This window comes from Somniosus microcephalus, chromosome 4 (assembly GCF_052327205.1).
Source record: "Somniosus microcephalus isolate GS21.2 chromosome 4, FLI_Smic_1.0, whole genome shotgun sequence".
Lineage (NCBI taxonomy): Eukaryota > Metazoa > Chordata > Chondrichthyes > Squaliformes > Somniosidae > Somniosus > Somniosus microcephalus.
This window is the reverse complement of record NC_140990.1, coordinates 72,397,775-72,425,566: the sequence shown is the minus strand read 5'-3', so window position 1 is coordinate 72,425,566 and position 27,792 is coordinate 72,397,775. Positions and strand designations below refer to the sequence as shown.

At 50.9% G+C, this 27,792-nt stretch overlaps 1 protein-coding gene and 1 pseudogene across 3 annotated transcripts in view; one reads left to right on the top strand and one right to left on the bottom strand.

The window, feature by feature from the left end:
* Positions 1 to 24,478, top strand: part of LOC147119201 (uncharacterized) — a 43,511-nt pseudogene extending 19,033 nt beyond the window's left edge. The window contains exon 3 of the transcript XR_015078002.1: positions 23,678 to 24,478. The product of XR_015078002.1 is annotated as an uncharacterized LOC147119201 (transcript). The remainder of the gene's footprint in view (positions 1 to 23,677) is intronic.
* The window catches only part of LOC147119199 (uncharacterized), a 137,619-nt gene that overhangs the window by 60,062 nt on the left and 49,765 nt on the right, over positions 1 to 27,792 (bottom strand). The window contains exons 3-4 of one of the 2 annotated variants that reach the window (XM_085984886.1): positions 15,250 to 15,478; positions 15,003 to 15,165 (exon numbers count right to left, since the gene is read on the bottom strand). The exons of the other annotated variant lie outside the window; for it this stretch is intronic. Coding sequence (XP_085841012.1) covers positions 15,003 to 15,165; positions 15,250 to 15,478 — 392 coding nt within the window. Of the gene's footprint in view, positions 1 to 15,002; positions 15,166 to 15,249; positions 15,479 to 27,792 lie in introns of those variants that run through there. 2 annotated transcript variants of the gene reach the window in all.

The window sequence follows — 27,792 nt, the reverse complement described above, 5'->3', positions numbered from 1 at the left end:
CCTATAGTTAACGATTGTGTTAGGAAAGACTTATATATTCATTCATGGGATGTGGATATCGATGGATTGCCCAGCGTTTATTGCTCAGCCCTAGTTGCCCCTGAGAAGGGCTTGGTGAGCCGCCACCTTGAACCGCTGCAGTCCGTGTGGTGAAGGTTAGGGAGGGAGACCTTGTTAAGACCTTGAATTGCCTGCAAAGAACATCCTTTAACTCCAGTGTAGAACGAAATAGGGAGTATAGCAGAAATCAGGAGAATGAAGCCGAGAGGTACAAATCTGCTGTTAGGGATGCAGTTCCATGATTTTGACCCAGCGACGATGAAGGAACAGCGATAATTTCCATGTCCGGATGGTGTGTGACTTGGAGGTGATGACGTTCCCATATGCCTGCTGCCCTTGTCCTTCTAGGTGGGAGGTGCTGCCGAAGAAGCCTTGGCGAGTTGCTGCAGTGCATCTCGTCGATCAGAGAGTTGCAACCGGGAGCCCTTGAGAAGGTTTCAAGAGGTCTGCCCTGAAATTCTCTCCCGCGAGGCTGAGAGTTACATGGATAGCACGTTTCTAGAGGTGGTCACCCCACAGCTTAAGAGTATGGAGGCAGAGAGGGAATGGGTGACCGCCAGACAGAAGAGGAGGACCAGGCAGGTAGTGCAGGAGTCCCTGGAATCCATCTCGCTCTCCAACCAGCATTTTGTTCTGAGTACTGGTGAGGGTGATGGTTCCTCTGGGGAGTGCAGCCAGTGTCAAGCCCACGGCACCACGGGTCGCTCAGCTGCACAGGGGGGTAGGAGAAAGTGTGGAAGAGCAATAGTGGTAGGGCATTCAATAGTTAGGGGAGCAGACCAGTGTGTCTGCGGCCGTAGACGTGACTCCAGGATGGTATGTTACCTCCCTGGTGCCAGTGTGAAGGATGTCACTGAGCAGCTGCAGGACACTCTGAGGGGGGAGGGTGAACAGCCAGAGGTCGTTGTCCATATCGGTACTAACGACATAGGCAGAAAGAGGGATGAGGTCCTGCAGGCAGAGTTTAGAGTGCTAGGAGAGAGATTAAAAAGCAGGACCTCAACGGTAGTAATCTCTGGATTACTCCTGGAGCCATGTGCTAGTGAGTTCAGGAATAGGAGGATTGAACAGATGAATGTGTGGCTGGAGAGATGGTGCAGGAGGGAGGGCTTTAGATTCCTGAGGCATTGGGACCGTTTCTGGGGAAGGTGGGACCTGTACAAGCCGCATGGGTTACACCTCAACAGAGCCGGGACCAATATCCTCGTGGGGAGGTTTGTTAGTGTTGTTGGGAAGGGTTTAAACTAGCTTGGCAGGGGGGTGGGCACCAGCATATAAGAGTAGAAAAGAGGAATAAGGTGCATAAAAGAATGATTGTGTTAGATAGTACTAGAGAAGATAGTACTAGAGGTCGTAGTAATATCATATTAGATAGGAGCAGACTAAGAGACTACGAAAAATTTAATAATGGGTTTAGAATGCATGTACGTGAACACACAAAGTGTGGTGAATAAGGTTGGTGAGCAACAAGCACAATTAGCCGTGTGGCAATATGATGCTGTAGCAATAACGGAAACGTGGCTTAAAAACGGTGAGGACTGGGCGCTTAATATTCAAGGGTACAAGGTGTTCAGAAAGGATAGGGAAGGAAAAAAGGGAGGTGGGTGGCAGTGCTGATTGAGGAAGACATTGTAGTGTTGGAAAGGGAGGATGTTCTTGAGGGAACAAGGACAGAATCCATTTGGTTAGAGTTGAGGAGCAAAAAGGGTATGATCACGCTATTGGGGTATTCTATAGGTCTCCAAATAGTGAGAGGGAGGTAGAGGAGCAAATCTGCAGGGAAATCACAGAGATATGCAAGAGCTATAGAGTGGTGATTTTGGGGGACTTTAATTACCCAAATATCGATTGGGATAATGCTAGGGTAAAGGGAAAGGAGGGGGAGGAATTTCTGAAATGTGTGCAGGAGAATTTCCTTGACCAACATGTTCTTGGCTCAACTAAGAAGGAGGCATTGCTGGATCTGATGCTGGGAAATGAGGTGGGCCAGGTCGACCAAGTAGGAGAACACTTGGGTACGAGTGATCATCGTATCATAAGATTTAGATTAGCAATGGAGAGGAGCAAGGAACAATCTAGAGTGGAACTTCTAAACTGGAATAGGGCTAACTTCAATGGGATGCGAAAGGATCTAGCCAGGGTAAAATGGAACCAAAGACTGACAGGAAAAACTGTAACGGAACAATGGGTGATCTTTAAGGAGGAGATGTTCCAAGTACAGGCTAGGTACATTCCAACAAGAGGGAAGGGTAAGGGAACCAAAGCAAGGGCTCCTTGGATGATGAGGGAGATAGAGAAGATGATGAAACAAAAAAAGAGGGTGTATGATGCATGTCAGGTGAATTCTTCAAGGGAGAACCAGACCAAATACAATAAGTTGAGAGGGGATGTGAATGTGAAAATAAGATTGGCAAAGAGAGAATATTAGAGTAGAATGGCGGTTAACATAAAAGGGAACTCAGAAATCTTCTACCGGCATGTAAACAGTAAGCAGGTAGTAAGAGGTGGGGTGGGGCCGATTAGAGACAAAGAAGGTGATATATGCTTAGAGGCACAGGGCAAGGCTAGAATACTCAATGAGTACTTTGTATTGGTGTTTACTAAGGAGGTGGATGCTGACAAAATATCGGTAGAAGTGGAAAAGGTAGAAGGAATGGAAGGGGTGAAAATTAGTAGACAGGATGCACTAGAAAGGCTGGGTATGCTTAGAGTGGACAAGTTGCCTGGTCCAGATGGCTTGCATCCCAGGTTACTAAGGGAATTGGGGGAGGAGATAGTGGAAGTGCTTGCCATAATTTTCCAATCTTCCCTAGATGCAGGGGAGGTGTCTGAGGATTGGAAAGTGGCAAATGTGACACCATTGTTCAAGAAAGGGTGTAAGGACAATCCCAGTAACTACAGGTCGGTCAGTTTAACATCAACGGTGGGTAAAGTTTTAGAAACAATAACCAAGAAAAAAATTAACAGGCACTTGGAGAGGTTTAAGCTAATTAAGGAGCGCCAACACGGATTTGTAAAAGGCAGATCGTGTTTGACTAATCGAATTACATTTTTTGATGAACTAACAGACAGGATTGATGAAGGGAATGCAATGGATGTTGTCTACATGGATTTTCGGAAGGCGTTTGACAAAGTACCACATAGAAGGCTGGTTAACAAAATTGAGGCTCTTGGAAGAGGTGGGTCAGTGGCAGCTTGGATAAGGAATTGGCTTAAGGACATAAAACAGCGAGTTGTGGTAAATGGCTGTTTTTCAGACTGGGGAATGGTAGACACTGGTGTTCCCCAAGGGTCAGTGCTGGGGCCACTGCTTTTTTTAATACATATAAATGACCTGGATATTGGAATACAGCGTAGAATTTCTAAATTTGCCGATGACACCAAACTTGGGGGTGTGGCAAATAGTGATGATGATACCAATCGACTGCAATGGGACATAGAAAGGCTAGCAGAATGGGCAGACAAGTGGCAGATGGAATTTAATACAGAGAAGTGTGAGGCGATGCATTTTGGCAGAAGGAACAGGGAGAGGCAATATACACTTAATGGCACAGTTTTAAAGAGTGTGCAGGGACAGAGGGACCTGGGAGTTAATGTGCATAGGTCCCTGAAGGTGGCAGGACATATTGAGAGAGTGGTTGATAAAGCATATGGTATCTTGGGCTTCATAAATAGAGGTATTGAGTACAAAAGTAGAGAAGTTATGCTGAACCTTTATAAAGTGCTGGTTAGGTCACAACTGGAGATTTGCGTCCAGCTCTGGTCACCACACTTTAGGAAGGATGTGAAGGCCCTTGAGAGGGTGCAGAGGAGATTTACCAGAATGGTTCCGGGGATGGGGGATCTTAGCTACAAGGACAGGTTGGAGAAGCTGGATTTGTTTTCATTAGAGCAAAGGAGGTTGAGGGGTGATTTGATGGAGGTGTACAAGATTATGACAGGTTTGGATAGGCTAGACGGGGAAAGGCTGTTCCCACTAGTTGATGGTACAAGGACCAGGGAACACAGATTTAAGGTTTTGGGCAAGAGATACAAGGGGGACGTGAGGAAAAACTTTTTTATGTAGCGAGTGGTGATGACCTGGAACTCGCTGCCGATGGAAGTGGTGGAAGCGAAGACACTCAATGTTTTCAAGGGGAGACTGGATAGGCACTTGAGGGAAATAAACTTGCAGGGCTACGGGGATAGAGTGGGGGAATGGGACTGAGTGGATTGCTCTACAGAAAGCCGGCACGGACTCGATGGGCCGAATGGCCTCCTTCTGTGCCGATATGACTCCCTCTTTCATTCTTTCTCCCACAAGCAGCCCTCACACTGGGCGCCGGCTCAGTTCCCATTGAGCAGCCTCGGGGGAAGCGATGTGGGGCGCGATGGGGCCAAGGCTGCGGAAGCCGCCCCTCGCTCGCTCGCTACCTATTGGGTTGATCCAGATTTCCATCATCTCCATCCAGCCTGTTTCCCCCATCTCCCCCCTTGCCCCCAACAAATCCAGGCTGGGGTTTATTGGAGGGTGGGGCCATTCCCAATTCCAGGAGCCCAGCCCGTTGAAGACCTTCTCCCACTGGAACAGGAGCAGTGCGCAGGCGCAGTTTGCGGGACCCGCAGCTCCAGCCGCCGCTCGCCCTCACACCAGGCGGCGCCAATGAGCAGGACAGCCCGCGGCCCCGGGGATTGGTCCCGTCAATCAAAGGCCAGCAGCCAATCCGCTTGGCCCATGTCCCGCCACCAACCGCCCTCCATTGTTGGGGCGAAATTCAAAGTGCCGCGAGCGGGAGCACAAACTGTCAATCAAAGGCCAGCCCCGCCCACTGCAGCTTGCTCACTCTCCGATTGGTGGCTGCGGGGCTGGGCGGGGCGGTAAAGGGCCGATCAGTGCACTCCCCGCCTCCACCTGGGAGCTGGGCTTTGCTCAGGTGAGCAGATCACGTGGGCTGGAAGGAAGGCGGCCACAAGGCAGCTTGTGAGGTCACTAGGCCTCTTGTATTGGAGAATCAAGGCGGAGAGAGTTTAAAACATACTATTAGCGCACTTAATCGTCAAATAACTATTTATTTCAAAATAAAGCACAGTGATTTGAAATGGAAACACTTGCATTTATAGAGAGGCTTCTATGATCTCAGGATGTCCCAAAGCGCTTTACAGACAATGAATACTTGTGTTGTGTTACAGGGGGTCCAGGGAATTTTTATAACACAGGAGGGGCCTCAGAGCAAAAAGGTTCAGAACCCCTGATCTACACTGTCCCATCAAACACTCCCAGGGCAGGTACAGCACAGGTTAGCTGCAGAGTAAAGCTCCCTCTACACTGTCCCCTCAAACACTCCCGGGGCAGGTACAGCACGGGTTAGATACAGAGTAAAGCTCCCTCTACACTGTCCCCTCAAACACTCCCGGGGCAGGTACAGCACGGGTTAGATACAGAGTAAAGCTCCCTCTACACTGTCCCATCAAACACTCCTAGGGCAGGTACAGGGGCGTGTTACTGATACCTTCCCTGGATACCAAGGCTAGGAGGGGCACCATGGATGGTATGGGGAGCTGGGACTTGTCTCTTATGCTGGGACTTTTTTTTTGAGGATGCAAGTGGTAGAATAGATAAGGGAGAACCAGTGGATATGGTGCATTTGGACTTTCAGAAGGCTTTCGATAAGGTCCCGCATAAGAGATTAGCGTGTAAAGTTAAAGCACAAGGGATTGGGGGCAAGGTACTGACTTAGATAGAGAACTGGTTGGCAGACAGGAAGCAAAGAGTTGGAATAAACGGGTCTTTTCTGAGTGGCAGGCAGTGACTGGTGGGGTAACGCAGGGATCGGTCCTTGGACCCCAGCTATTCACAATATATATTAATGATCTAGACGAGGGAACTGGATGTAATGTCTCCAAGTTTGCAGACAACACAAAGCTGGGTGGGCGTGTGTGCTGTGAGGAGGATGCAGAGAAACTCCAGTATGATTTGGACAGAGAGAGAGAGAGTGCTACCACTGAGACACGACTAACACCCGATGATTACTCTAGATTATTTCAGTTCTCATACCTTCAGTTACTCTCATAGAAATATAGAAGATAGGAGCAGGAGTAGGCCATTCGGCCCCTCGAGCCTGCTCCGCCATTCAATGAGATCATGGCTGATCATCCAAATTCAGTACCCTGTCCCTGCTTTCTCCCCATATCCCTTGATCCGTTTAGCCTTAAGAAATATATCTAACTCCTTCTTGAATATATTTAATGAATTGGCCTCCACTGCCTTCTGTGGTAGAGAATTCCACAGGTTCACTACTCTCTGGGTGAAGAAATTCCTCCTCATCTCAGTCCTAAATGGCTTACCCCTTATCCTTAGACTGTGACCCCTAGTTCTGGACTCCCCGGCCATCGGCAACATCCTTCCTGCATCTAGTCTGTCCAGGCCTGACAGAATTTTATAGGTTTCGATGAGATCCCCTCTCAATCTTCTAAACTCCAGTGAGTACAAGCCCAATCGACCCAATCTCTCCTCGTACGTCATTCCTGCCATCCCAGGTATCAGCCTGGTGAATCTTCGCTGAATTCCTTCCATGGCAAGAACGTCCTTCCTTAGATAAGGTGACCAAAACTGCACACAATACTCAAGGTGTGGTCTCACCAAGGCCCTGTACAACTGCAGCAAGACATCCTTGTTCCTGTACTCGAACCCTCTTGCTACGAAGGCCAACATACCATTTGCCTTCTTAACCGCCTGCTGCACCTGCATGCTTACCTTCAGCGACTGGTGCACAAGAACACCCAGGTCTCTTTGCACTTCCCCTTCTCCCAGTCTATTGCCATTCAAATAATAATCTGCCTTCCTGTTTTTGCCACCAAAGTGGATTACCTCACATTTATCCACATTATAGTGCATTTGCCATGTTTCTGCCCAATCATCCAACCTGTCCAAATCGTACTGGAGTTTCACAACATCCTCCTCACAGCATACCCTCCCACCCAGCTTTGTGTTGTCTGCAAATTTGGAGATACTACATCCAATTCCCTCGTCCAGATCATTTATATATATTGTGAATAGCTGGGGTCCAAGGACCGATCCCTGCGGTACCCCACTAGTCACTGCCTGCCACTCGGAAAATGACCCATTTATTCCAACTCTTTGCTTTCTATCTGCCAACCAGTTCTCTATCCAAGTCAATACCTTGCCCCCAATCCCATGTGCCTTAATTTTACAAGCTAATCTCTTATGCGGGACCTTATCGAAAGCCTTCTGAAAGTCCAAATACACCACATCCACTGGTTGTCCCTTATCTATTTTACCAGTTACATCCTCAAAAAATTCCAGTAGATTAGTCAAGCATGATTTATCCAACCCCTGCAGTCACCTGTGAACTCGCTGGTGTCTTAGCAGGGTGAATGACTGAGTGTATCCCTTCCCACACACGGAGCAGGTGACCGGCCTCTCCCCAGTGTGAACTCGCTGGTGTCTCAGCAGCTGGGAGCTGTACAGAGCTCTGTTTAGAACCCATCTGGAGTATTGCGTTCAGATCTGGGCACCGCACCTCAGGAACGATATATTGGCCTTGGAGAGGGGTCGCGGCGCAGAGTCACCAGAATGATATCAGTGTAAAGGGTTACATTTTCTTCAAAAAACTCAAGCAGGTTTGTAGGACGCGACCCAGTCCACGTAACGTCAGGAGGCGGGTCATTGTTTCCGAGGCAGCAGGGGAGTCACAACCACAAACAGAGGCGGGCAAATGGAATCTGCCATTTGCTGCATCAATGTGCCTGGCTCTGTTCCATGGAGGAGCCGTCAGATTTCCAGCTTCACCCACCCCCCCGCCCTCCGATCTGCAAGCTCCCTGTCAGCCCTGGGTTAGCGGTTGGAGCTGGATATTGCACAGATGAGGCCCGGCCATCAAAATGGCTGGGTCCTCTCGCCGAGGATATTTGACAGGCAGCACCATTGCACCGCTCGCCCGACGTCCACCCAGAATGAAAATCAGCCCCAAGAAGTCTAAGCTCAGCAATATCAGCAACGTCAAACACATCCAAGATCCCCGATCAGCTGCAAGAGAAGGGTCGACATTCCATTCTTGCCCATGTGCCAGTTGCAATTGAGCCTTTCTTTGAAAATGAGCCTGACTGAATGATCTGATCTGTGGTGTTTAATGGACTTGGGAAGCCAATCATATTTGGAAATATGAAACTGAACCCTGTATTTATTGAAAATATCAAATCTACCTTATTCAGCTGACTGATGCATCTCAATGGCAAGAGCATTGCGATAATAGAGGTTTGCAAATCAGAGCTGAATTTGATATTTCCAATAAAATCAACCTCAATGTTTTACAAATCCGAGATGTTCCAAGAGTTTTCAATGCGGAGGACCAGACTGGATGATGATAAATATTTGGACATCTCCAAGCACACTGCCTGACATTAGATTGTCCTCCACATTACAAGCTGGCTTATCCTCTTCAGCAATGCACATCTTCAAATGAGAGAAAAGGTCGTCGCGTGTCTGGGTTTCTTCCTGCACAATGGACCTCCAGTTTGTTCCCATTTGCTCACTGCATGTGAAGAGATCACTGCTTTGCTGTCAGATCACAGGCCAAATGTCAGAATTAAAGCAATTGTGGTGATAAGAGTAGCTGGAACATTATTAAGGATCAGAACCAAACTATTGTCAGGAGAAATTTGTTTGGGTTGTGTTTGGAAACAGCAGCGGGTGATTTTAACCTCACACACCCGGCGGGAAACTAATGCGATCAGATCGGCCGCTTGTTTTACACCCTGCCCGATTTCACTTTCGACTGAAATCATTGGAGAGCAAAATCAGGGAAGGTGTAAAACGGGCAGGAAATTCAATCCCGTCAGGTGGGGGAGGTTCAAATTACCCCCAGCATATCTGAACTAGAAGGACAACGACTAAAAATGGCCAAAAGGACAATAAAATAACAATGGAAACAGCCTGAGCAGTTCCGCAGCAACAGGAATCCTCAAATGGGAAGCTTTCTGCTTTTTAACCTCGTACTGTGGCAGAACCACTGAATGACTCTGGCTAACTGTATATAATTCTCTTTAACGATGCTCTAACACCAGCCTAAACCTGTACCATTGTGTTAGGCATTACTGTGTTTTGTATATAGAGTTTGCATGTACGGGGCGTGGCCCCTTTAAGAGCGCGGGCAAACGCGATGACGTCACGTCGCAAACCACGGGACTGCCCAGGCAATCCTCATGGCATCTCCGTTGAGTAAAGACCTGTTTGATTGTTCTCCTGTGTCAATCTCAGTTATTCGTAGGAATTCGTCAATTCCTACATTGGTGACCCCGTTTTTGTGAACGTTTTCACAAAAGAAGAGCACAGCATGGAAGTAAACGCCGTTGCACTAAAGCTGCCGCGGTTCTGGGAGCAGCAAGTGTCCTCGTGGTTTATTCAGGTCGAGGCCCAGTTCGCCCTGAGGAACATCGATGCGGATCAGACCAAATACCTTTATGTGGTCTCCGCACTCGACAGCTCTACCACCTCTCGGATCATCAGTCTCCTCGAAAACCCCCCAACGGAGTGCAAGTATGAAACCCTCAAAGCGCGGTTACTGCAGGTTTTCGGGCTCACAGAATCGGAGCACGCCCATCGATTACTCGCGATGCCCGGGCTCGGGGACTCCAAGCCTTCAGAGTTGATGAGCCAAATGATCACACTCCTGGGCTCAGAACCGCAATGTTTCCTGTTCCGCGAAATTTTCCTCAGCCAACTGCCTGAACAGGTACAAGCTGCCCTGGCCAGATCTGAAATTGAGGACTGTGCAACACTCGCTGCGGAGGCTGACAAAATTTTCGCTGTAACTCGGCAGTACTGCACCGCCACAAGGCACCCATCCCCCGCAGACGCCGCCCCAGCTCGTCAGCCTGTAGGGCTGTGTTTCTACCACGCGCAGTTCGGCGCGAAGGCAAAGCGTTGCCACCCTCCCTGCAGTTTTCCCCCCAAAAAAAACAAACAACAACTGACACTGCGACCACCGAGGAACGGGTCTAACGGGCACCCCGCAGCCATGATGGTGATCGGCAACGCGGGAAAGTTGCTCTTCATCACTGATACTTTCTCCGGTCGTCGTTTTCTGTGCGACACCGGAGCGCAGTGCAGCATTTTACCCGTGTCCGCCCTCGCTGTGCAGACGGGGAATCATGGCCCCACCCTTGAAGCGGCCAATGGCGGAGCAATTCGGACCTTCGGCAGACGGCGAGTGGAGGTGTGCTTCGGGGGGCAACGTTTTCACTGGGAGTTTGTTAGGGCCAAAGTTTCCCAGCCCCTCCTCGGTGCGGATTTCCTGTGCACCAACAGCCTCCTGGTCGACGTCAGGAACCGGCGGCTGATCAACGCAGCAACTTTTAATTCTCTTCCATGTTACCGCAGTAACACTACGTCACACACCATCTCCTGTGCGTTCCCGACTCCTGATGAGTTCGCCCGCTTGCTCGGCGAATTCCCCAACCTGACAAGACCCACGTTCTCCTCAACAGCCACGAAACATGGTGTGGAACATCACGTCACCACCAACGGCCCCCCGGTCTACGCACGGGCCCGGCGCCTGGAACCTGGCAAGCTGGCGGTCGCAAAGGCAGAGTTTGCAACCATGGAACGGTTAGGGATTATTCGCCGGTTGAATAGTCCCTGGTCTTCACCCCTCCATATCGTCCTGAAGCCGGGCGGCGGATGGCGGCCATGCAGTGACTATCGACACCTGAACGACGCCACCACTTCTGATCGGTACCCAATCCCCCACATTCAGGATTTCTCTGCCCATTTGGCAGGGAACACCGTGTTTTCAAAAGTCGACCTCGTCCGGGGCTACCACCAGGTCCCAGTTCATCCACAAGACGTCCAGAAGACCGCAGTCATCACCCCATTCGGCCTCTTCAAGTTTTTATGAATGCCGTTTGGATTAAAGAACGCTGCCCAGGCTTTCCAGCGCCTGATGGACTCCGTGCTGCGGGACCTCAAGTTCCTCTTTGTCTACCTGGATGATATTCTCATTGCCAGTCCTACTAAGGAAGAACATACCTGTCACCTACGCACCCTTTTTCGACGCCTCAGCCAACACGGCCTGATTATCAACCCGGCCAAGTGTCAGTTTGGCCTGCACCAAATTGATTTCCTGGGGCATCGCATCACCTCAGAGGGAGCGGTTCCTTTACCTTCGAAAGTAGAGGCGGTGACATCCTTTCCACGCCCGTAGAACATAAAGGCCCTGCAGGAATTCCTAGGCATGGTAAACTTTTACCACCGTTTCGTGCCTAAGTCGGCACTACTCATGCAGCCCCTGTACGAGGCCCTCAAGGGCAAGACTGGCAAGAACCCGGTAGACTGGATGGATGACATGGCCCGAGCGTTCGCCGACACCAAAAATGCTTTAGCCAATGCGACTATGCTGGCGCACCCGCTGCCAGGAGCCACCATCGCCCTCACCACCGATGCGTTGGACTACGCAGTCAGTGCCATGCAACAGCAGTGGGTGAACAGGACGTGCCAGCCATTGGCATTCTTCAGCCGTCAACTATGGCAGAACGAGAGAGCATATAGCACGTTTGACCGGGAGTTGCTCGCTCTTTTTCTGGCCATCCACCATTTTCGGTTCCTGCTGGAAGGACGTCCTTTCACCGCCTTTGTGGACCATAAGCCGCTAACCTTTGCAATGGCCAAGACCGCCGAACTGTGGTCCGCCCGCCAGCAGCATCAACTGACCTACATATCCGAATTCACCATGGATATACAGCACGTGTCCGGTAAGGACAACCTGGTGGCAGACTGCCTCTCCCGCGCGATCGTCAATACGGTTCATTTGGGCATCGACTACGCCCTCATGGCAGCAGACCAAGCCTCAGACCCGGAAGTCCAAGCTTACAGAACAGCCATCACTGGCCTCCAGTTGGCCGACGTCAAGTTCCATTCGGCAGGTACCACGCTGTTGTGTGATGTCTCCGTACAGGATCCTCGCCCTGTCGTACCGGTCGTCTGGTGCCGCAAAATGTTCGACGCCATACATGGGTTGTCACATCCAGGAATGAAGGCCTCTCAGAAACTGATGTCAGCAAAATTTGTATGGCATGGCATGCATAAAGATGTCCGCGACTGGGCCAACACCTGCGTGGTCTGCCAAAAGGCCAAGGTACAGCGCCACATCAAAGCTCCGTTGGCCAACTTCACAGTTCCGGAGCGACGTTTTGACCATGTCAACGTGGACCTGGTAGGACCACTCCCACCCTCCCATGGTTTTTCACACATCCTGACCATGGTTGACCGCACCACCAGATGGCCGAAGGCGGTCCCCCTGTCATCCACTACTTCGGCGGACGTGACCAGGGCGTTCATTTCCTCCTGGATCGCCCGTTTCGGAGTGCCCGCAGATATTTCGTCAGACAGGGGACCGCAGTTTTCCTCTGAACTCTGGAATGCAGTGGCCCAAGGACTCGGTGTCAAATTACACCACACCACGGCCTACCACCCACAGGCGAATGGCCTCTGCGAATGCTTCCACTGGTCAATGAAAGCTGCCCTGAGGGCCAGCCTCCAGGACGCTGGTTGGGCAGACAAGCTACCGTGGGTCCTGTTGGGCCTTCGCATGGCCCCCAAAGAAGACCTCCACTCTTCATCAGTGGAACTTGTGTATGGTCAGCCGCTGTGAGTTCCAGGAGACTTCCTACCAACATTGACGGAGCCATGGTCTGCGTCTGCCCAGCTTGCTGGTCACCAAGAGGCGGCCAGATGTTTCGCACCGGTGCCCACTTCGCACCATGGGCTGCAGAGGTCGCACATTCCCGTGGAGCTTCACAAGGCTGAATACGTCTTTATTCGCCATGACGCACATAGGGATCTGCTCAAGGCCCCATATACTGGTCCCTTCCATGTGTTGGAAGCAGGGGACAAAACCTTCACGGTAGATGTCGGTGGTAAACCGGACCACATTTCGGTCGACCGCTTAAAGCCAGCACATTTAGACCTCGACCGCCCCGTCGAGACAGCACAACCTCCGAGACAGGGTCGGCCACCCGTCGTCGTTACGGCAGACCAAGTGCAACCGCCCGCCAGACCGCCAGCCGCCCAGCAGCCTCCGCCTCGAGAGTACAGGAGTCGTTCTGACAGGCTCGTCAGACCCCCTCACCATTTGACTTTGTCCGTTAAAGCGAATTCTGGGGGGGGCGCATGTGGCAAAACCACTGAATGACTCTGGCTAACTGTATATAATTCTCTTTAACGATGTACCATTGTGTTAGGCATTACTGTGTTTTGTATATAGAGTTTGCATGTACGGGGCGTGGCCCCTTTAAGAGCGCAAGGAAACGCGGGCAAACGCGATGACGTCACGTCGCAAACTATGGGACTGCGCAGGCAGTCCTCGTGGCATCTCCGTTGAGTAAAGACCTGTTTGATTGTTCTCCTGTGTCGATCTCAGTTATTCGTAGGAATTCGTCAATTCCTACAGTACACTATTTATCTACAAAGTACATCTCTAATTATCATCAACAGCAAGCTGCAATATCACTTATTGGAATATGGTTGTTTGACTAAGAAAGAGTTTAGCCAAAGAACTACCTGCAGTTATTTGACAAATATAATATTTTCTTACTTTAAGCAAACCCTTTGAAGTTTTCTTTTGCCTTTTACTTTTTGTGGTGTGTTTTTTTCTCTTTAGGTCCCTGCACACAACCAAAGCATTCTCAGCTGAGGGAACAGGTGGGCAGCTTGCTCTGACCCTGCCGTTCTACTGTGACCCGTGGGGTCTCACCCTCCAAATGGACTTCCTTGTGGGGACACGCTCACTTTCTGTTGACCCCCCTCTTTCTTTCCGACAGTCCAGTGGAGATTAAGGATTTGCAGTGTGAGGGAGAATGGGCATAAACCCACATCCCACCATTCTTTGGTGCCATTTGTTGAGCTGGCATGCTGTGCCTGTCTCCATTAATGACTTCTGATATTCTTCAGTTTTTTGAAGCAGAAACAGTGTCCACAAAGAGCTACTTGTGCTTCAAAAGACTCGAGCCGCTCGGCCAAACAGCCACGTGGGCTTTCAGTCCAACATATAATCCATCGATCGATCGATCACTCATTTCATTCATTTAGTAATGGCAGATTTTACTATCTTACACCACATTCTGTGTATTTAAGATAGTATCTGAGGACTCTCTGAATTGATGTTGATAAATTACTGGGAGGGTAGAAGTGGTGCGATGCTCAACACTAAGAGTCGGACTGTTTCCGATTCACCAATTGAACACTTTGCTCTCACCAACGTGCGTGGTCCCTTTAAATTTGCTGCGCGGTTTCTCTCCCAGCTGCAGGAGCTGGTGAGCGGCCTGCGCGGGGCCTCGCCATTGCTGCACCACCGTGCAGCCGTGCACCTTAGGGTCAACATTGGTGTGCGGCCTTAACAGCTCACCACAACTTGTTAAGTGACCCTCCAGCCCAAATCATTGCCCACCCCTGCCCGAAACCATCTTTAACGGGATTCTGCCTCCTGACGGAGCTGGGAAAGATTTTGCCATTATTACCACAATTGAGAACCATCTTCTTTTCCAAAGATCTCTGAGCTTCTCTAATGGCTGCTTTTGTCTCCCTCAACTGTGGGTGATATTTCTCTCTATTCTTCTGTAAACTGAATTCATCTTGCTCTGAACTGGGTTCAATGTAAGATAGTTCAGGGAGTCAGGCATCATTCACACCTAGACCTACGCTGGCCAGTGAAACCCCATTCATTTCCTTAGTAAGGATTCCTCTGGTTCCTCGCCATATATTTGTCAGGATACTGAAACCCAGCTTTCTTACCGTCCACTCCTGGAGGCCCCACTCCCTGAGCCTACAACCTTCAGCAGGGTCAGTGGTGGAGTTCAACAGCAGGAGTGAACCCAACTGTCAGAGTGAACAGGGTTCAGTCCTGGATGTGATTAACAGCAGCAATAACAGCAGAATCCAACCCCTGCATTCACTTGTGAACTTGCTGGTGTGTCAGCAGGTTGTATGACCGAGTGAATCCCTTCCCACACACGGAGCAGGTGACTGGCCTCTCCCCAGTGTGAGTGCGCTGGTGTCTCAGCAGGTTGGAGCTCTGAGTGAATCCCTTCCCACACACTGAGCAGGTGAACGGGCTCTCCCTAGAGTGAACTCACTGGTGTGCCAGCAGACTGCAATTCTGAGTGAATCCCTTCCCACACACTGAGCAGGTGAACAACCTCTCCCCAGTGTGAACTCGCTGGTGTGTCAGCAGGCTGCAGTTCTGAGTGAATGCATTACCACACACTGAGCAGGTGAACAGCCTCTCCCTGGTGTGAACTCGCTGGTGTGTCAGCAGGCTGGAGTTCTGAGTGAACCCCTTCCCACACACTGAGCAGGTGAACTGCCTCTCCCTGGTGTGAACTCGCTGGTGTGTCAGTAGGTGGGATGAATTTGTGAATCCCTTCCCTCACACGGAGCAGGTGAACAGCCTCACCCCAGTGTGAACTCGCTGGTGTGTCAGAAGGGTGGTTGAATTTGTGAATCCTTTTCCACACTCAGAGCAGGTGAATGGCTTCTCCCCAGAATGAATTCGCTGGTGTGTCAGCAGATCCCTTTTGCTTTTAAACCTCTTCTCACAGTCAGAACATTTAAACGGTCTCATGTTTGTGTGAACAAGTTGGTGTCTCAGTAGCTGGGATGACTGAGTGAGTCCCTTCCCACATACGGAGTAGGTGAACGGCCTCTCCCCAGTGTGAATTCGCTGGTGTGTCAGCAGATCCCTTGACTGAGTGAATCCATTCCCACACACTGAGCAGGTGAACAGTCTCTCCCCGGTGTGACTGCGTCAATGAGTTTCCAGCTGATATGGGTAACCAAACCCTCTCCCACAGTCCCCACATTTCCAGGGTTACTCCCCGGTGTGACTGCGCTTGTCTTTTGCCAGGCCTGAGGATCGACTGAATCCTCATCCACACACAGAACACGTGTACGGTTTCTCCCCACTGTGAACGGTGCTTTTTGCTTCCATGTTATGTTTGATGATATTCAGATCCCAATGAATTGACTGACTCTGTCAGTTCTTGATGTGCTGGTTGAGTTAAATATCCTGTCTACAAATCCTGCCCTTCGAATACCCTGTAAAATGAATATAAAACAGGAAAAAGGGAGCGTGAGAGAGAACCCACAAAAGCAGGTTGTGAAATTGAGCTCAATAAACCTGGGAATTTGTGGGGCCGGTACTAGAAACAAAGTAATGATGAAAGCTGCCGGATTGTCAGTAAAATCCCAACTGGTTCACTAATGTCCCTCAGGGATATGAGGATTGGGTGGGAAAGTCAAGTTGAGGTCGAAGATCAGCCATGATGTTATTGAATGGTGGAGCAGGCTCGAGGGGCCGTATGGCCTACTCCTGCTCCTAATTCTTGTGTTCTTATGGAATGGAACCTGCCACCCTACCTGTCCCGTGACTTCTACCGCCTAGAAGGAAAAGGGCAGCAAGTGCATGGGAACACCATCATCTGCAAGTCACACACCATCCTGACTTAGACATATATTGTCATTCCTTCATTGTCGCTGGGTCAAAATCCTGGAACTCCCTCCCTAACAGCACTGTGGGAGCATCTTCACCACACGGACTGCAGCGGTTCAAGAAGGCAGCTCACCACCACCTTCTCAATGGGCACCTAGGGATGGGCAATAAATGATGGCCTTACCAGTGACGCCCACATCTCAAGAATGAATAAAAAATCTGCATATGTAAAATAGATTAAAAGCCTCTCCAGAAATACTTGTTCCTAAAACAATACTCTTTTACATTGTAGGGACAGTGTCTGTTTAGCAACCTAATCTCCCCCAGAATCCACCTCCCTTGACAGTCTCACATTGGAAATTGTTGGGTCCTCCTGGGCTCAGAAGTACTGGGGGTTAAACCCAGCAGCTTCTCCTCCATCTCCACTCCAGCTCAAACTGAAGCAACAAAAAGACCTACACAGGCGGCCAGGGAGCGACTTCCGCATCCAGCGTCCGCCCTGATACAAGCCGGCTCTGGAATGGCGGCTCTGCTGTGTCGATCCAGTTGTGGTTTCTCCTGTCCAGATTTCCTGGTGCCGCGCTCATCAGTCACATGACAACACATTGTTAGCGGAAGCGCGTCATCCTTGGTCCCAGGGACCACCTCAGGAGGTGAGAAGATGGCCGCGCATGCGCCATGCTGCAGGTGGAACCGGTCCGTCTTTCCTCCACCAAGATGGAGGCGCGTAACCCGGGACTGTCACCGAGAAAACATAGAAACATAGAAGATAGGAGCAGGAGTAGGCCATTCGGCCCCTCGAGCCATTCAATGCGATCATGACTGATCATCCAAATTCAGTACCCGATCCCTGCTTTCTCCACATATCCCTTGATCCTTTTAGCCTTAAGAAATATATCCAACTCCTTCTTGAATATATTTAATGAATTGGCCTCCACTGCCTTCTGTGGTAGAGAATTCCACAGGTTCACCACTCTCTGGGTGAAGAAATTCCTCCTCATTTCTGTCCTAAAAGGCCTACCCTTTATCCTTAGACTGTGACCCCTGGTTCTGGATTCCCCGACCATCGGGAGCATCCTCCCTGCATCTAGTCTGTCCAGTCCTGCCAGAATTTTATAAGTTTCAATGAGATCCCCTCTCATTCTTCTAAACTCCAGCGAGTACAAGCCCAATCGACCCAAGCTCTCCCCATACGTCATTCCTGCCATCCCAGGTATCAGCCTGGTGAATCTTTACTGAACTCCTTCCATGACAAGCACATCTTTCTTCAGATAAGGCGACCAAAACTGCACACAATACTCAAGATGTGGTCTCACCAAGGCCCTGTACAACTGCAGCAAGACATCCTTGTCCCTGTAGTCAAACCCTCTTGCTATGAAGGCCAACATACCATTTGCCTTCTTAACCGCCTGCTGCACCTGCATGCTAACCTTCAGTGACTGGTGCACAAGGACGCCCAGGTCTCTTTGCACTTCCCCTTCTCGGCGGGTCCTCCAACCAATCGGGGAGCCTGAGGGGCGGGACTAGCACCGGCTGATTGTCTGATCTGCAGGGCAGCGAGTTTCTCCAGTCCCTTGTTCAGGGCCCGGGGCCAGGGGAGGCTGTGGGCCTTTATTCCCTTATTGGACACAAGGCTCTTTGTCTCACAACACACTGGCTCAGGTTTTAGTAGAGACTTTTTAAATTCATGAATAAAAGCAGATAAACCTCGTGCTTCTGTAGAACAAACTTTTTAATATTTTGGAGTAAAAGTACAAGTATTTTTTCCCTCTGGGGAATTTATTATTAGTTTCCGGAAACAACAACAACCACTTGTATTTATAAAGCGCCTTTAATGTAGTAAAATGTCCCAAGGCTCTTCACAGGATCGTTAGAAAACAAATATTGACACCGAGCCACATAAGAAGATATTCGGGCAGATGACCAAAACCTTGGTCAAAGAGGTAGGTTTTAAGGAGCATCTTAAAGAAGGAGAGAGAGGTAGAGAGATGGAGCGGTTTAGGGAAGGAATTCCAGAGCATAGGGCCCAGGCAACTGAAGGCATGGCCACCAATGGTGGAGCGATTAAAATCGGGGATGCTCAAGAGGCCAGAATTAGAGGAGCGCAGATATCTCGGGGTGTTGTGGGGCTGGAAGAAATTACAAATATAGGGAGGGGCGAGGCCACGGAGGGATTTGAAAACAAGGATGAGAATTTTAAGATTGAGACACTTGAAGAAAAGCAGGGAGTGGGGTAGGGTCAAGCCCTTATGGGACAGGGTCGCTAATTCTGTTCTGCGACAGTTACTGGGACAGACTGTATCTCCCCCTCTCCTCCACGCAGGGATTTGTGGTAGTTAAAGGGACAGTAATTCTCCTTGTTTTGTGAGATTGTAATTAAAGTGATACTACTCTGAGATGGCTGTGAACTTTCTAAAATATCTTCCTTTCTTTGAGGATCTGCGTGAACTCGCTGGTGACTCAGCAGGTTGGATGACCTGAAACCTCTTTACACAGTCAGAACATTTAAAGGGTCTCTCATCGGTTCTGGGGCAGGAGGGACCTGGTTAACAGTGATCACAGTATCATTAGGTTTAAAGTAGTTATGGAAAGGGACAAAGAAAAATCAACGGTGACAAGACCCAGCTGGAAGAGAGCCAATTTCAGTGATTTGAGAAGGGATCGAGCACAGGTGAACTGGAAACAAAGATTGTCCAGGAAAACAGTGAATGGCCAATGGCAGGCCTTCAAGGCTGAGATAGTTTGGGTACAAACCAAGCATATTCCCAAAAGGAGGAAAGATGGAGCATCCAAAGCTAGAGCTTCCGATGACAAAGGATATCGAGGTTAGAATAAAACAGAAAAAGGAGGTTTACGACAAATGTCTGGTACAGAATACAGTCAAAAACCAGGCAGAATACAGAGAGTGCGGGGGAAAATGAAACAGGATATAAGAAGGGCAAAGAGACAATATGAGAAAAGATTATTGGGTAACATAAAAGGGAACCCAAAAATCTTCTATAAACATATGAAAAGTAAAAGGAGAGTTAAAGGAATGGTGGGGCCGATTAGGGACCAAATAGGAGCTCATCATACGGAGGCAGAGGGCGTGGCTGAGGTACTGAATGAGTACTTAGCATCTGTCTTCACAAAAGAAGAGGATGAAGTTAATGTCGCAGTAGAGGAGCGGGGAGTAGAGAAATTGAATAGGATAAAAATAGATAGAAAGGAGGTGCTAAATAGGTTGTCATCACTCAAAGTTAACAAGTAACCTGGTCCACTTGCGATGCATCCTAGATTGCTGAGGGAAGCTGTTAGATCCGTGATTCTTTAAATAGGATGTTTCCCCAAGAACTACACGGATGCTGTAACTTAACAATCAACAGGTATTTACTGGAGTAGGGTAGTCTCAAGACTGAAGTACAGAAGCCTGCTCTGGCTTTATATGCAGGTGTGGTCACTGCCGGTACTACAGTATACAGGAGCTGTAAAACAGTTCTCTCTTAAAGGTACATACACAACAATTCCTCCCCTTTTAGATTAACAGTACCATAACATTCATTTAACAATTAACATTTTTAACATGCACATTAACTGAAAATAGTCCATTTATAGATTCAGTCCTTGGGGCGGCTTCCTGATCCTTTTGGGATAGCGCCTTTCCTGAGGTTCTTGTTCTTGGTGCGGAGGCGATTCTGGCCCCTTTTCATCGGTTAGTTCATCGGTTTCCACTGCTACTGGTTCAGAGGTAGATGCTACCGGTATGTCGGGTTCATCCCCAGGTACTCGAGACATGGGGTTGACTCGTTCCTGTGACGCTAAGATCTGATCGACGTGGCGTCTCACAATGTTCTCCCTGACATCCACTGTGTACATTAATGGCCCCTGCCTTGTGCATATCGTTCCGGGTTGCCATTTCTCTGTTCGGTAGTCACGGGCCAAGACTGGTTGTCCTACATTGAAGCTCCTTGTCGGCTTCTCATTGATGTGCTGGAATTGTTTATCCACACCATTTCTTCGCACATTGGGTCTGAGCAAATCCAGACGAGATCTCAACCTTCGGTTAAAGAACATCATGGCCGGGGTCTAGTTGGTAACTGCATGTGTCGCATTTCTGTAGGCTAATAGGAAATTGTCCACCTTATGCTGTAGTGGAATTTCATCGTCGCACTTGGCCTTTATCGCCTTTTTAAAGGTTTGTACGAACCTTTCAGCCAATCCATTTGTGGCTGGATGATACGGGGCGGATGTGTAATGCCTTACCCCATTCCTTCTCATAAATTTTTGAAACTCTTCGGACACAAACTGTGGTCCATTATCAGAGCAAATCTGCTCTGGCAAGCCGTTCCTGGCAAATATGGTCCGTAGGACTGCAATCATTTTCTCCGTACTGGTGGAGGACATTTTGATCACATCAGGCCATTTCGAGTGCGCATCCACTGCTATTAAGAACATTGAGTCCATGAATGGACCAGCAAAATCAATATGCACCCGTTGCCATGGAGAGGAGGGCCACTCCCATGGGTGTAGAGGGGCATGTGGCGGTGCATTTTGGACCTTCTGGCATCCTGAGCAGCTCTTGGTTAGGTCGTCGATTTGTTGATCAATCCCCGGCCACCACACATAAGCCCTAGCAAGGATTTTCATTTTCACCCCTCCCAGATGACCTTCATGAAGCTCATTGAGCACTCTCTCCCTTAACTTGGGTGGAATCGCCACTCTGGATCCACACATCACTGTCCCCTGGCATACTGACAGCTGTTCTCTTCTGGATGAGAATGCTGGCAACGGTGAGTCAACATGTGTTGGCCATCCCCACACCGTCAAATCATATACCCGAGACAGTGTTGGATCATTGCGCGTCTCCTTCTCTATGTCCGCGTTCGTTACTGGCAATCGTTCAATTATTGACGAATAAAATATCTCGATAGGGTCCACTGCTGGTGCTTCCTCCACAGTCGGCAGTGGCAGGCGTGATAGCCCATCAGCGTTTCCATGCTGTTTCGTGCCTTTATATTTTATTTCATATTGATTCGCCCCTAGAAACAGGGACCATCTTTGTAACCGTTGTGCAGTCATCACTGGAATGCCCTTCTTAGGATTAAAGATGGAGACAAGTGGTTGGTGGTCAGTCAGCAAGGTGAACTTCTGCCCATGCAGATAGTGGTTGAATTTTTTTACTCCCCATACTAGGCTGAGGGCCTCCCGGTCAATCTCCTCCTCCTGCTCCTATTTCTTAGTTCTTATGTTCTTGTAACAATGACCGCCTACTTCCACCTCCGTAACATCGCCCATCTCCGCTCTTGCCTCAGCTCTTCTGCTGCTGAAACGCTCATCCATGTCTTTGTTACCAACCAGTACCTCAGGCCCCGCCCAGTCTGTTGTAAATTTTTAATTCGTTCATGGGATCTGGGCATCGCTGGCAAGGCCAGCATTTATTGCCCATCCCTAACTGCCTTTGAGAAGGTGGTGGTGAGTCGCCTTCTTGAACCGCTGCAGTCCGTGTGGTGAAGGTTCTCCCAAAGAGCTTAGGGAGGGAGTTCCAGAATTTTGACCCACCGACGATGAAGGATCGGTGATATACTTTTAAGTCAGGATGGTGTGTAACTTAGAGGGGAACTTGGAGGTGGTGGTGTTCCCAGGAGCCTGCTGCCCTCATTCCTCCAGGTGGAGGAGGTCGCGGGTTTGGGATGTGCTGCCGAAGAAGCCTTGGCGAGTTGCTGCAGTGCATCCTCTCTCCAACCCCCCTCACCCCAACTCCTCCTTCACCCCTACTCTCCAACCCCCCTCACCCCAACTCCTCTTTCACCCCTACTTTCCAAACCCCCTCACCCCAACTCCTTTCACCCCTACACTCCAACCCCCCTCACCCCAACTCCTCTTTCACCCCTACTCTCCAAAACCCCTCACCCCAACTCTAAGGACCGGAACTCGGTGGACCCAACTGCAGTAAGGCAAACTGAGGCAGAGGTTAGGTTGCAAAACAAAGGTTGACTTTACTTGACATAAACAAAATAACAACAGTACAGAATACAGGCAAGCAGACCAACAAGCGGTATCACCAAGCAGTGCAACTCAAGACTGAGCAATCAACATAAAGAGAACACCACTTAAATAGTAGGTATCTAACAATGCACAGGTGAATACAATTAATGAATAAAGAAGGAAACAATTAAGAGAGTTCATGGAGCCCTCTGGTGGCGAGGCGAGGCAGAATCTGGGTCATTCCTTACAAACTCCTCTTTCACCCCGACTCTCCAACCCCCCTCACCCCAACTCCTCTTCAATGCCTACTCCCCAACCCCCCTCTCCCCAACTCCTCTTTCACCCCTACTCTCCAACCCCCTCACCCCAACTCCTCTTTCACCCCTACTCTCCAACCCCCCCTCACCCCAACTCCTCTTTCACCCCTACTCTCCAACCCCCTCACCCCAACTCCTCTTTCACACCTACTCTCCAACCCCCCCTCACCCCAACTCCTCTTTCACCCCTACTCTCCAACCCCCTCACCCCAACTCCTCTTTCTCTCCTACTCTCCAACCCCCTCACCCCAACTCCTCTTTCACCCCTACTCTCCAACCCCCCCTCACCCCAACTCCTCTTTCACCCCTACTCTCCAACCCCCTCACCCCAACTCCTCTTTCACACCTACTCTCCAACCCCCTCACCCCAACTCCTCTTTCACACCTACTCTCCAACCCCCCTCACCCCAACTCCTCTTTCACCCCTACTCTCCAACCCCCTCACCCCAACTCCTCTTTCTCTCCTACTCTCCAACCCCCTCACCCCAACTCCTCTTTCACCCCTACTCTCCAACCCCCTCACCCCAACTCCTCTTTCACCCCTACTCTCCAACCCCCTCACCCCAACTCCTCTTTCACCCCTACTCTCCAACCCCCCTCACCCCAACTCCTCTTTCACCTTGTCTGTTCTGTCTGTGGGAAAAGATTTCAAACATCAGTGCGACTGGAAAAGCACCGAGACACACACACCCGAGTGAGAGTGTTCCAGAGCACTGACTGTGGAAAAAGCTTTACCCAGTTACACAACCTGAAAAAACATCGCACCATACACAGCGGGGAGAAATCGTACACATGTTCTGTGTGTGGACGAGGCTTCAACCGATCGTCCAACCTGGAGAGACACAAGGACACCCGCACCACGGAGAAACCGTGGAAATGTGGGGACTGTGGGAAGAGATTCAATTATCCATCCAAGCTGGAAACTTATCGGCGCACTCACACTGGGGAGAGGCCGTTCACCTGCTCCCTGTGTGGGAAGGGATTCACAGAGTTATCCAAGCTCCAGATACACCAGAGAGTTCATACTGGGGAGAGACTGTTCATGTGTATTGAATGTGGGAAGGGATTCACTCAGTTATACCATCTCCAGATACACCAGCGAATTCACACTGGGGAGAGGACATTCACCTGCTCTGTGTGTGGGAAGGGATTCACTCAGTCATCCCATCTTCTGACTCACCAACTTGTTCGCACTGTTAAGAGACCATTTAGATGTTCTGACTGTGAGAAGAGCTTTAAAAACACAAGCGACCTGCTGACCCACCAACGCACTCACACTGGGGAGAGACCATTCACCTGCTCCGTGTGTAGGAAGGGATTCACTCAGTCATGCACTCTGCTGAGACACCAGCGAGTTCACACTGAGGAGCGATCTTTCACCTGCTCTTATTGTGGGAAGGTTTTCACTTGGAAGTCTAACCTGCTTAATCACCAGCAAGTTCACACTGGGGAGAAACCATTCACCTGCTCCGTGTGTGGAAAGGGATTCACTCAGTCATGCACTCTGCTGAGACACCAGCGAGTTCACCAGTGATTGCAGAGGTTGGATTCTGCTGTTATTGCTGCTGTTAATCACATCCAGGACTGAACCATGTTCACTCTGGCAATTGGGCTTTGTTTCTGCTGATGTTAATAACTAGAATAACTGGGCTTGAGATTAATATTCTGGACAAATCTTATATATATAAAAGGATATGTCTCTCTGTCTCTCTGTCTGTCTCTCTGTCTGTCTCTCTGTCCGGCTATACAATCAAAAGTTATAGAGCGTACCTACACATATGTTATATCAAAAGAAAGCTCATCATTAGGGGACTCTTGTAGATGTATTTACTTTTTGCTCGGACAAAAATTGTGCCGACGGTCGGACAAAAATTGTGCCGACGGTATCCAAAAAACGTTCAAAATTCCGCTCATTATCCGCTCATTTGCATCGAGTGGGGGCGGGTTCATTGTGTGTGCGGGCGGGCCATCCTACAGTTGAGTGATGTGATGATTGACCAATCGTACAGTTCAGTGACCTGACGGTTGACCAATTGGTGCGTGTGGTGGGCGGGGCTTATCATTCTGAACCGAGGTGAGTGGCCGCCATCTTGATTCCAAAGTGCTATTTGCTTTTTCCCACTTTCTGCGTGTTTCTTTTCAAATCTACATTTCCAGCTTAAAAAAGATGCTTTTAAAATACAAATTGTTTTTTAAAAAAGTTAATTAATTTGTAAATCTTTTCTCTAACATCTAGAATTTTCCTACCTTTCACCGTTTTTCCAGGCCTGTAAGCCTGGGCCTGTGTTGCCCAGCCACACCCGAGCTAGGCACCTCCGTCGTGCTCAACAAGTGGCTCACGATCGCCGCCATCTTTGTGAAGGCTGGAGGGGGCGGGCCTGAGCCGAGCGTCGACAACCGCCGCCATCTTAGTAAAGGCGGGTGGGGCAGGAGTCAGCGCGCGTGACTTGAGTCCGGCCGGGCCTCACGCGGTAGGTTGCGCGGCGGCGGCTCTCTCTCTGCTCTTGAAGCCGGCTCGGGTGGGGGAAGGGGCTCGGGAGATCGGGGTTCGGCAGATCGGGGCTCGGGAGATCGGGGGGTGGGCCTTGGGAGATCGGAGATCGGGCCTCGGTAGATCGGCGCTCGGGAGATCGGGGGGTGGGGCTCGGGAGATCGGGCCTCGTGAGATCGGGCCTTGGGAGGGTGGGGGGCGGGGCTCGGGACATCGGGGGGCGGGGCTCTGGACATCGGGGGCGGGGCTCTGGACATCGGGGGCGGGGCTCGGGAGATCGGGGGCGGGGCTCGGGAAATCGGGGGCGGGGCTCGGCAACTCCCCCCCTCCTTCCCCCCCCTCTTTCCCCCTTCTTCCCCCACCCCTTCACCCTTCTTCCCGCTCCCCCTTCTTCCCCTCCCCTTCTTCCCCCCTCCTCCCCCCCTCCCCACCTCCCCCTTCTTCCCCCCTCCCCCCTTCTTCCGCCCCTCCCCCTTCTTCCCCCTCCCTTCCGCCCTCCCCCTTCTTCCCCCTCCCCCTTCTTCCTCCCCTTCTTCCCCCCTCCTCCCCTCCCCCTTCTTCCCCCCTCCTCCCCCTTCTTCCCCCCTCCTCCCCCTTCTTCCCCCTCCTCCCCTCCCCGTCCTCCCCCTCTCCTCCCCCTCCCCTTCTTCCCTACCTCCTCCTCCTTCTTCCCCCTCCTCCCCATTCATCCCCCCTCCCTCCTCCCCCCTCCCCTTCTTACCCCCTCCTCCCCCTTCTTCCCCCCTCCTCCCCCTTCTTCCCCCCCTCCTCCCCTCCCCTTCTTCCCCCCTCCTCCCCCTTCTTCCCCCCTCTCCCCATTCTTCCCCCCTCCCCCTCCTCCCCCTTCTTCCACCCTCACCTCTCCCTTCTTCCCCCTCCCCTTCTTCCCCCTCTCCCTTCTTCCCCCTCCCCCTCCCCCTTCTTCCCCCTCCCCTTCTTCCCCCTCCCCCTTCTCTCCCCCTCCCCTCCCCATTCTTCCCCCCTCCCCCCTCCACCTTCTTCCCCTCCCCATCCCCGTTCTTCCCCCTCCCCCTGCATCCCCCCTCCCCCTGCATCCCCCCTCCCCCTTCTTACCCCCTCCCCCTGCATCCCCCCACCTTCTTCCCCCTCCACCCTTCTTCCCCCTCCCCCTAATCCCCCTCCCCCTTCTTCCCCTCCCCTTCTTCCCCCCGTCCCCCTCCCAGTTCTTCCCCCCTCCCCATTCTTCCCCCTTCTTCCCACCTCCCCTTTCCTCCCCTTCCCCTTTCCTCCCACTTTCCTCCCCCCTCCCCCTTTCCTCCCCTTTCCTCCCCCTCCCCCTCCCCTTTACTTCCCACCCTCCCCCTCCCCCTTGCCTCCCCGCTCCCCCTTTCCTCCCCATCCCCCTTTCCTCCCCCTCAACATTTCCTCCCCGCTCCCCATTTCCTCCCTCTTCCCCTCCCCCTCCCCTCCCACCCTCCCCCTTTCCTCCCCCCTCCCCGTCCCCTTTCCTCCCCCCTCCCCCTTTCCTCCCCCTTCCCCCCAGTCGCTCTCTCTCTTCCCCCAGTCGCTCTCTCTCTTCCCCCAGTCGCTCTCTCTCCTCCCCCCAGTCGCTCTCTCTCTTCCCCCCAGTCGCTCTCTCTCTTCCCCCCGTCGCTCTCTCTCTCTCTTCCCCCCAGTCGCTCTCTCTCTCTCTTCCCCCCAGTCGCTCTCTCTCAGGTCTCTCTTCCCCCAGTCTCTCGCTCTCTCTCTTACCCCCAGTCTCTCGCTCTCTCTCTTCCCCCCAGTCCATCTCTCTCTTCCCCCAGTCGCTCTCTCTCTTCCCCCCAGTCGCTCTCTCTCTTCCCCCAGTCGCTCTCTCTCTTCCCCCCAGTCCATCTCTCTCTTCCCCCCAGTTGCTCTCTCTCTTCCCCCCAGTCGCTCTCTCTCTTCCCCCCAGTCGCTCTCTCTCTTCCCCCCAGTCGCTCTCTCTCTTCCCCCAGTCCATCTCTCTCTTCCCCCAGTTGCTCTCTCTCTTCCCCCCAGTCGCTCTCTCTCTTCCCCCCAGTCGCTCTCTCTCTCTCGTCCAACAACAACATGCCCTCAAAAGACCCTCGGCACCGCCGGGCACTTCTGCTTGTCTATGTATATAAAACAGTATGTCGCTCTGTCTGTCTTTCTGTCTCTCTGTCCGGCTATACAACCAAAAGTTATAGAGCGTACCTACACATATGTTATATCAAAAGAAAGCTCATCATTAGAGGACTCTTGTAGGCATATTTACTTTTTGGTCGTACAAAAATTGTTCCGACGGTATCCAAAAAACTTTCAAAATTCCGCTCATTAGCATCGAGTGACGTGAAGGTTGACCAATCGTACAGTCGAGCGACCCAACGGTCGACCAATCGCTGCGTCACAGGGGTGGGTTCATTGCGTGTGCGGGCGGGCCATCCTACAGTCGAGTGACAGGACGATTGACCAATCCTACAGTTCAGTGACCTGACAGTTCGGTGCGTGGGAGAGGAGAGAAGCTGTATAACAC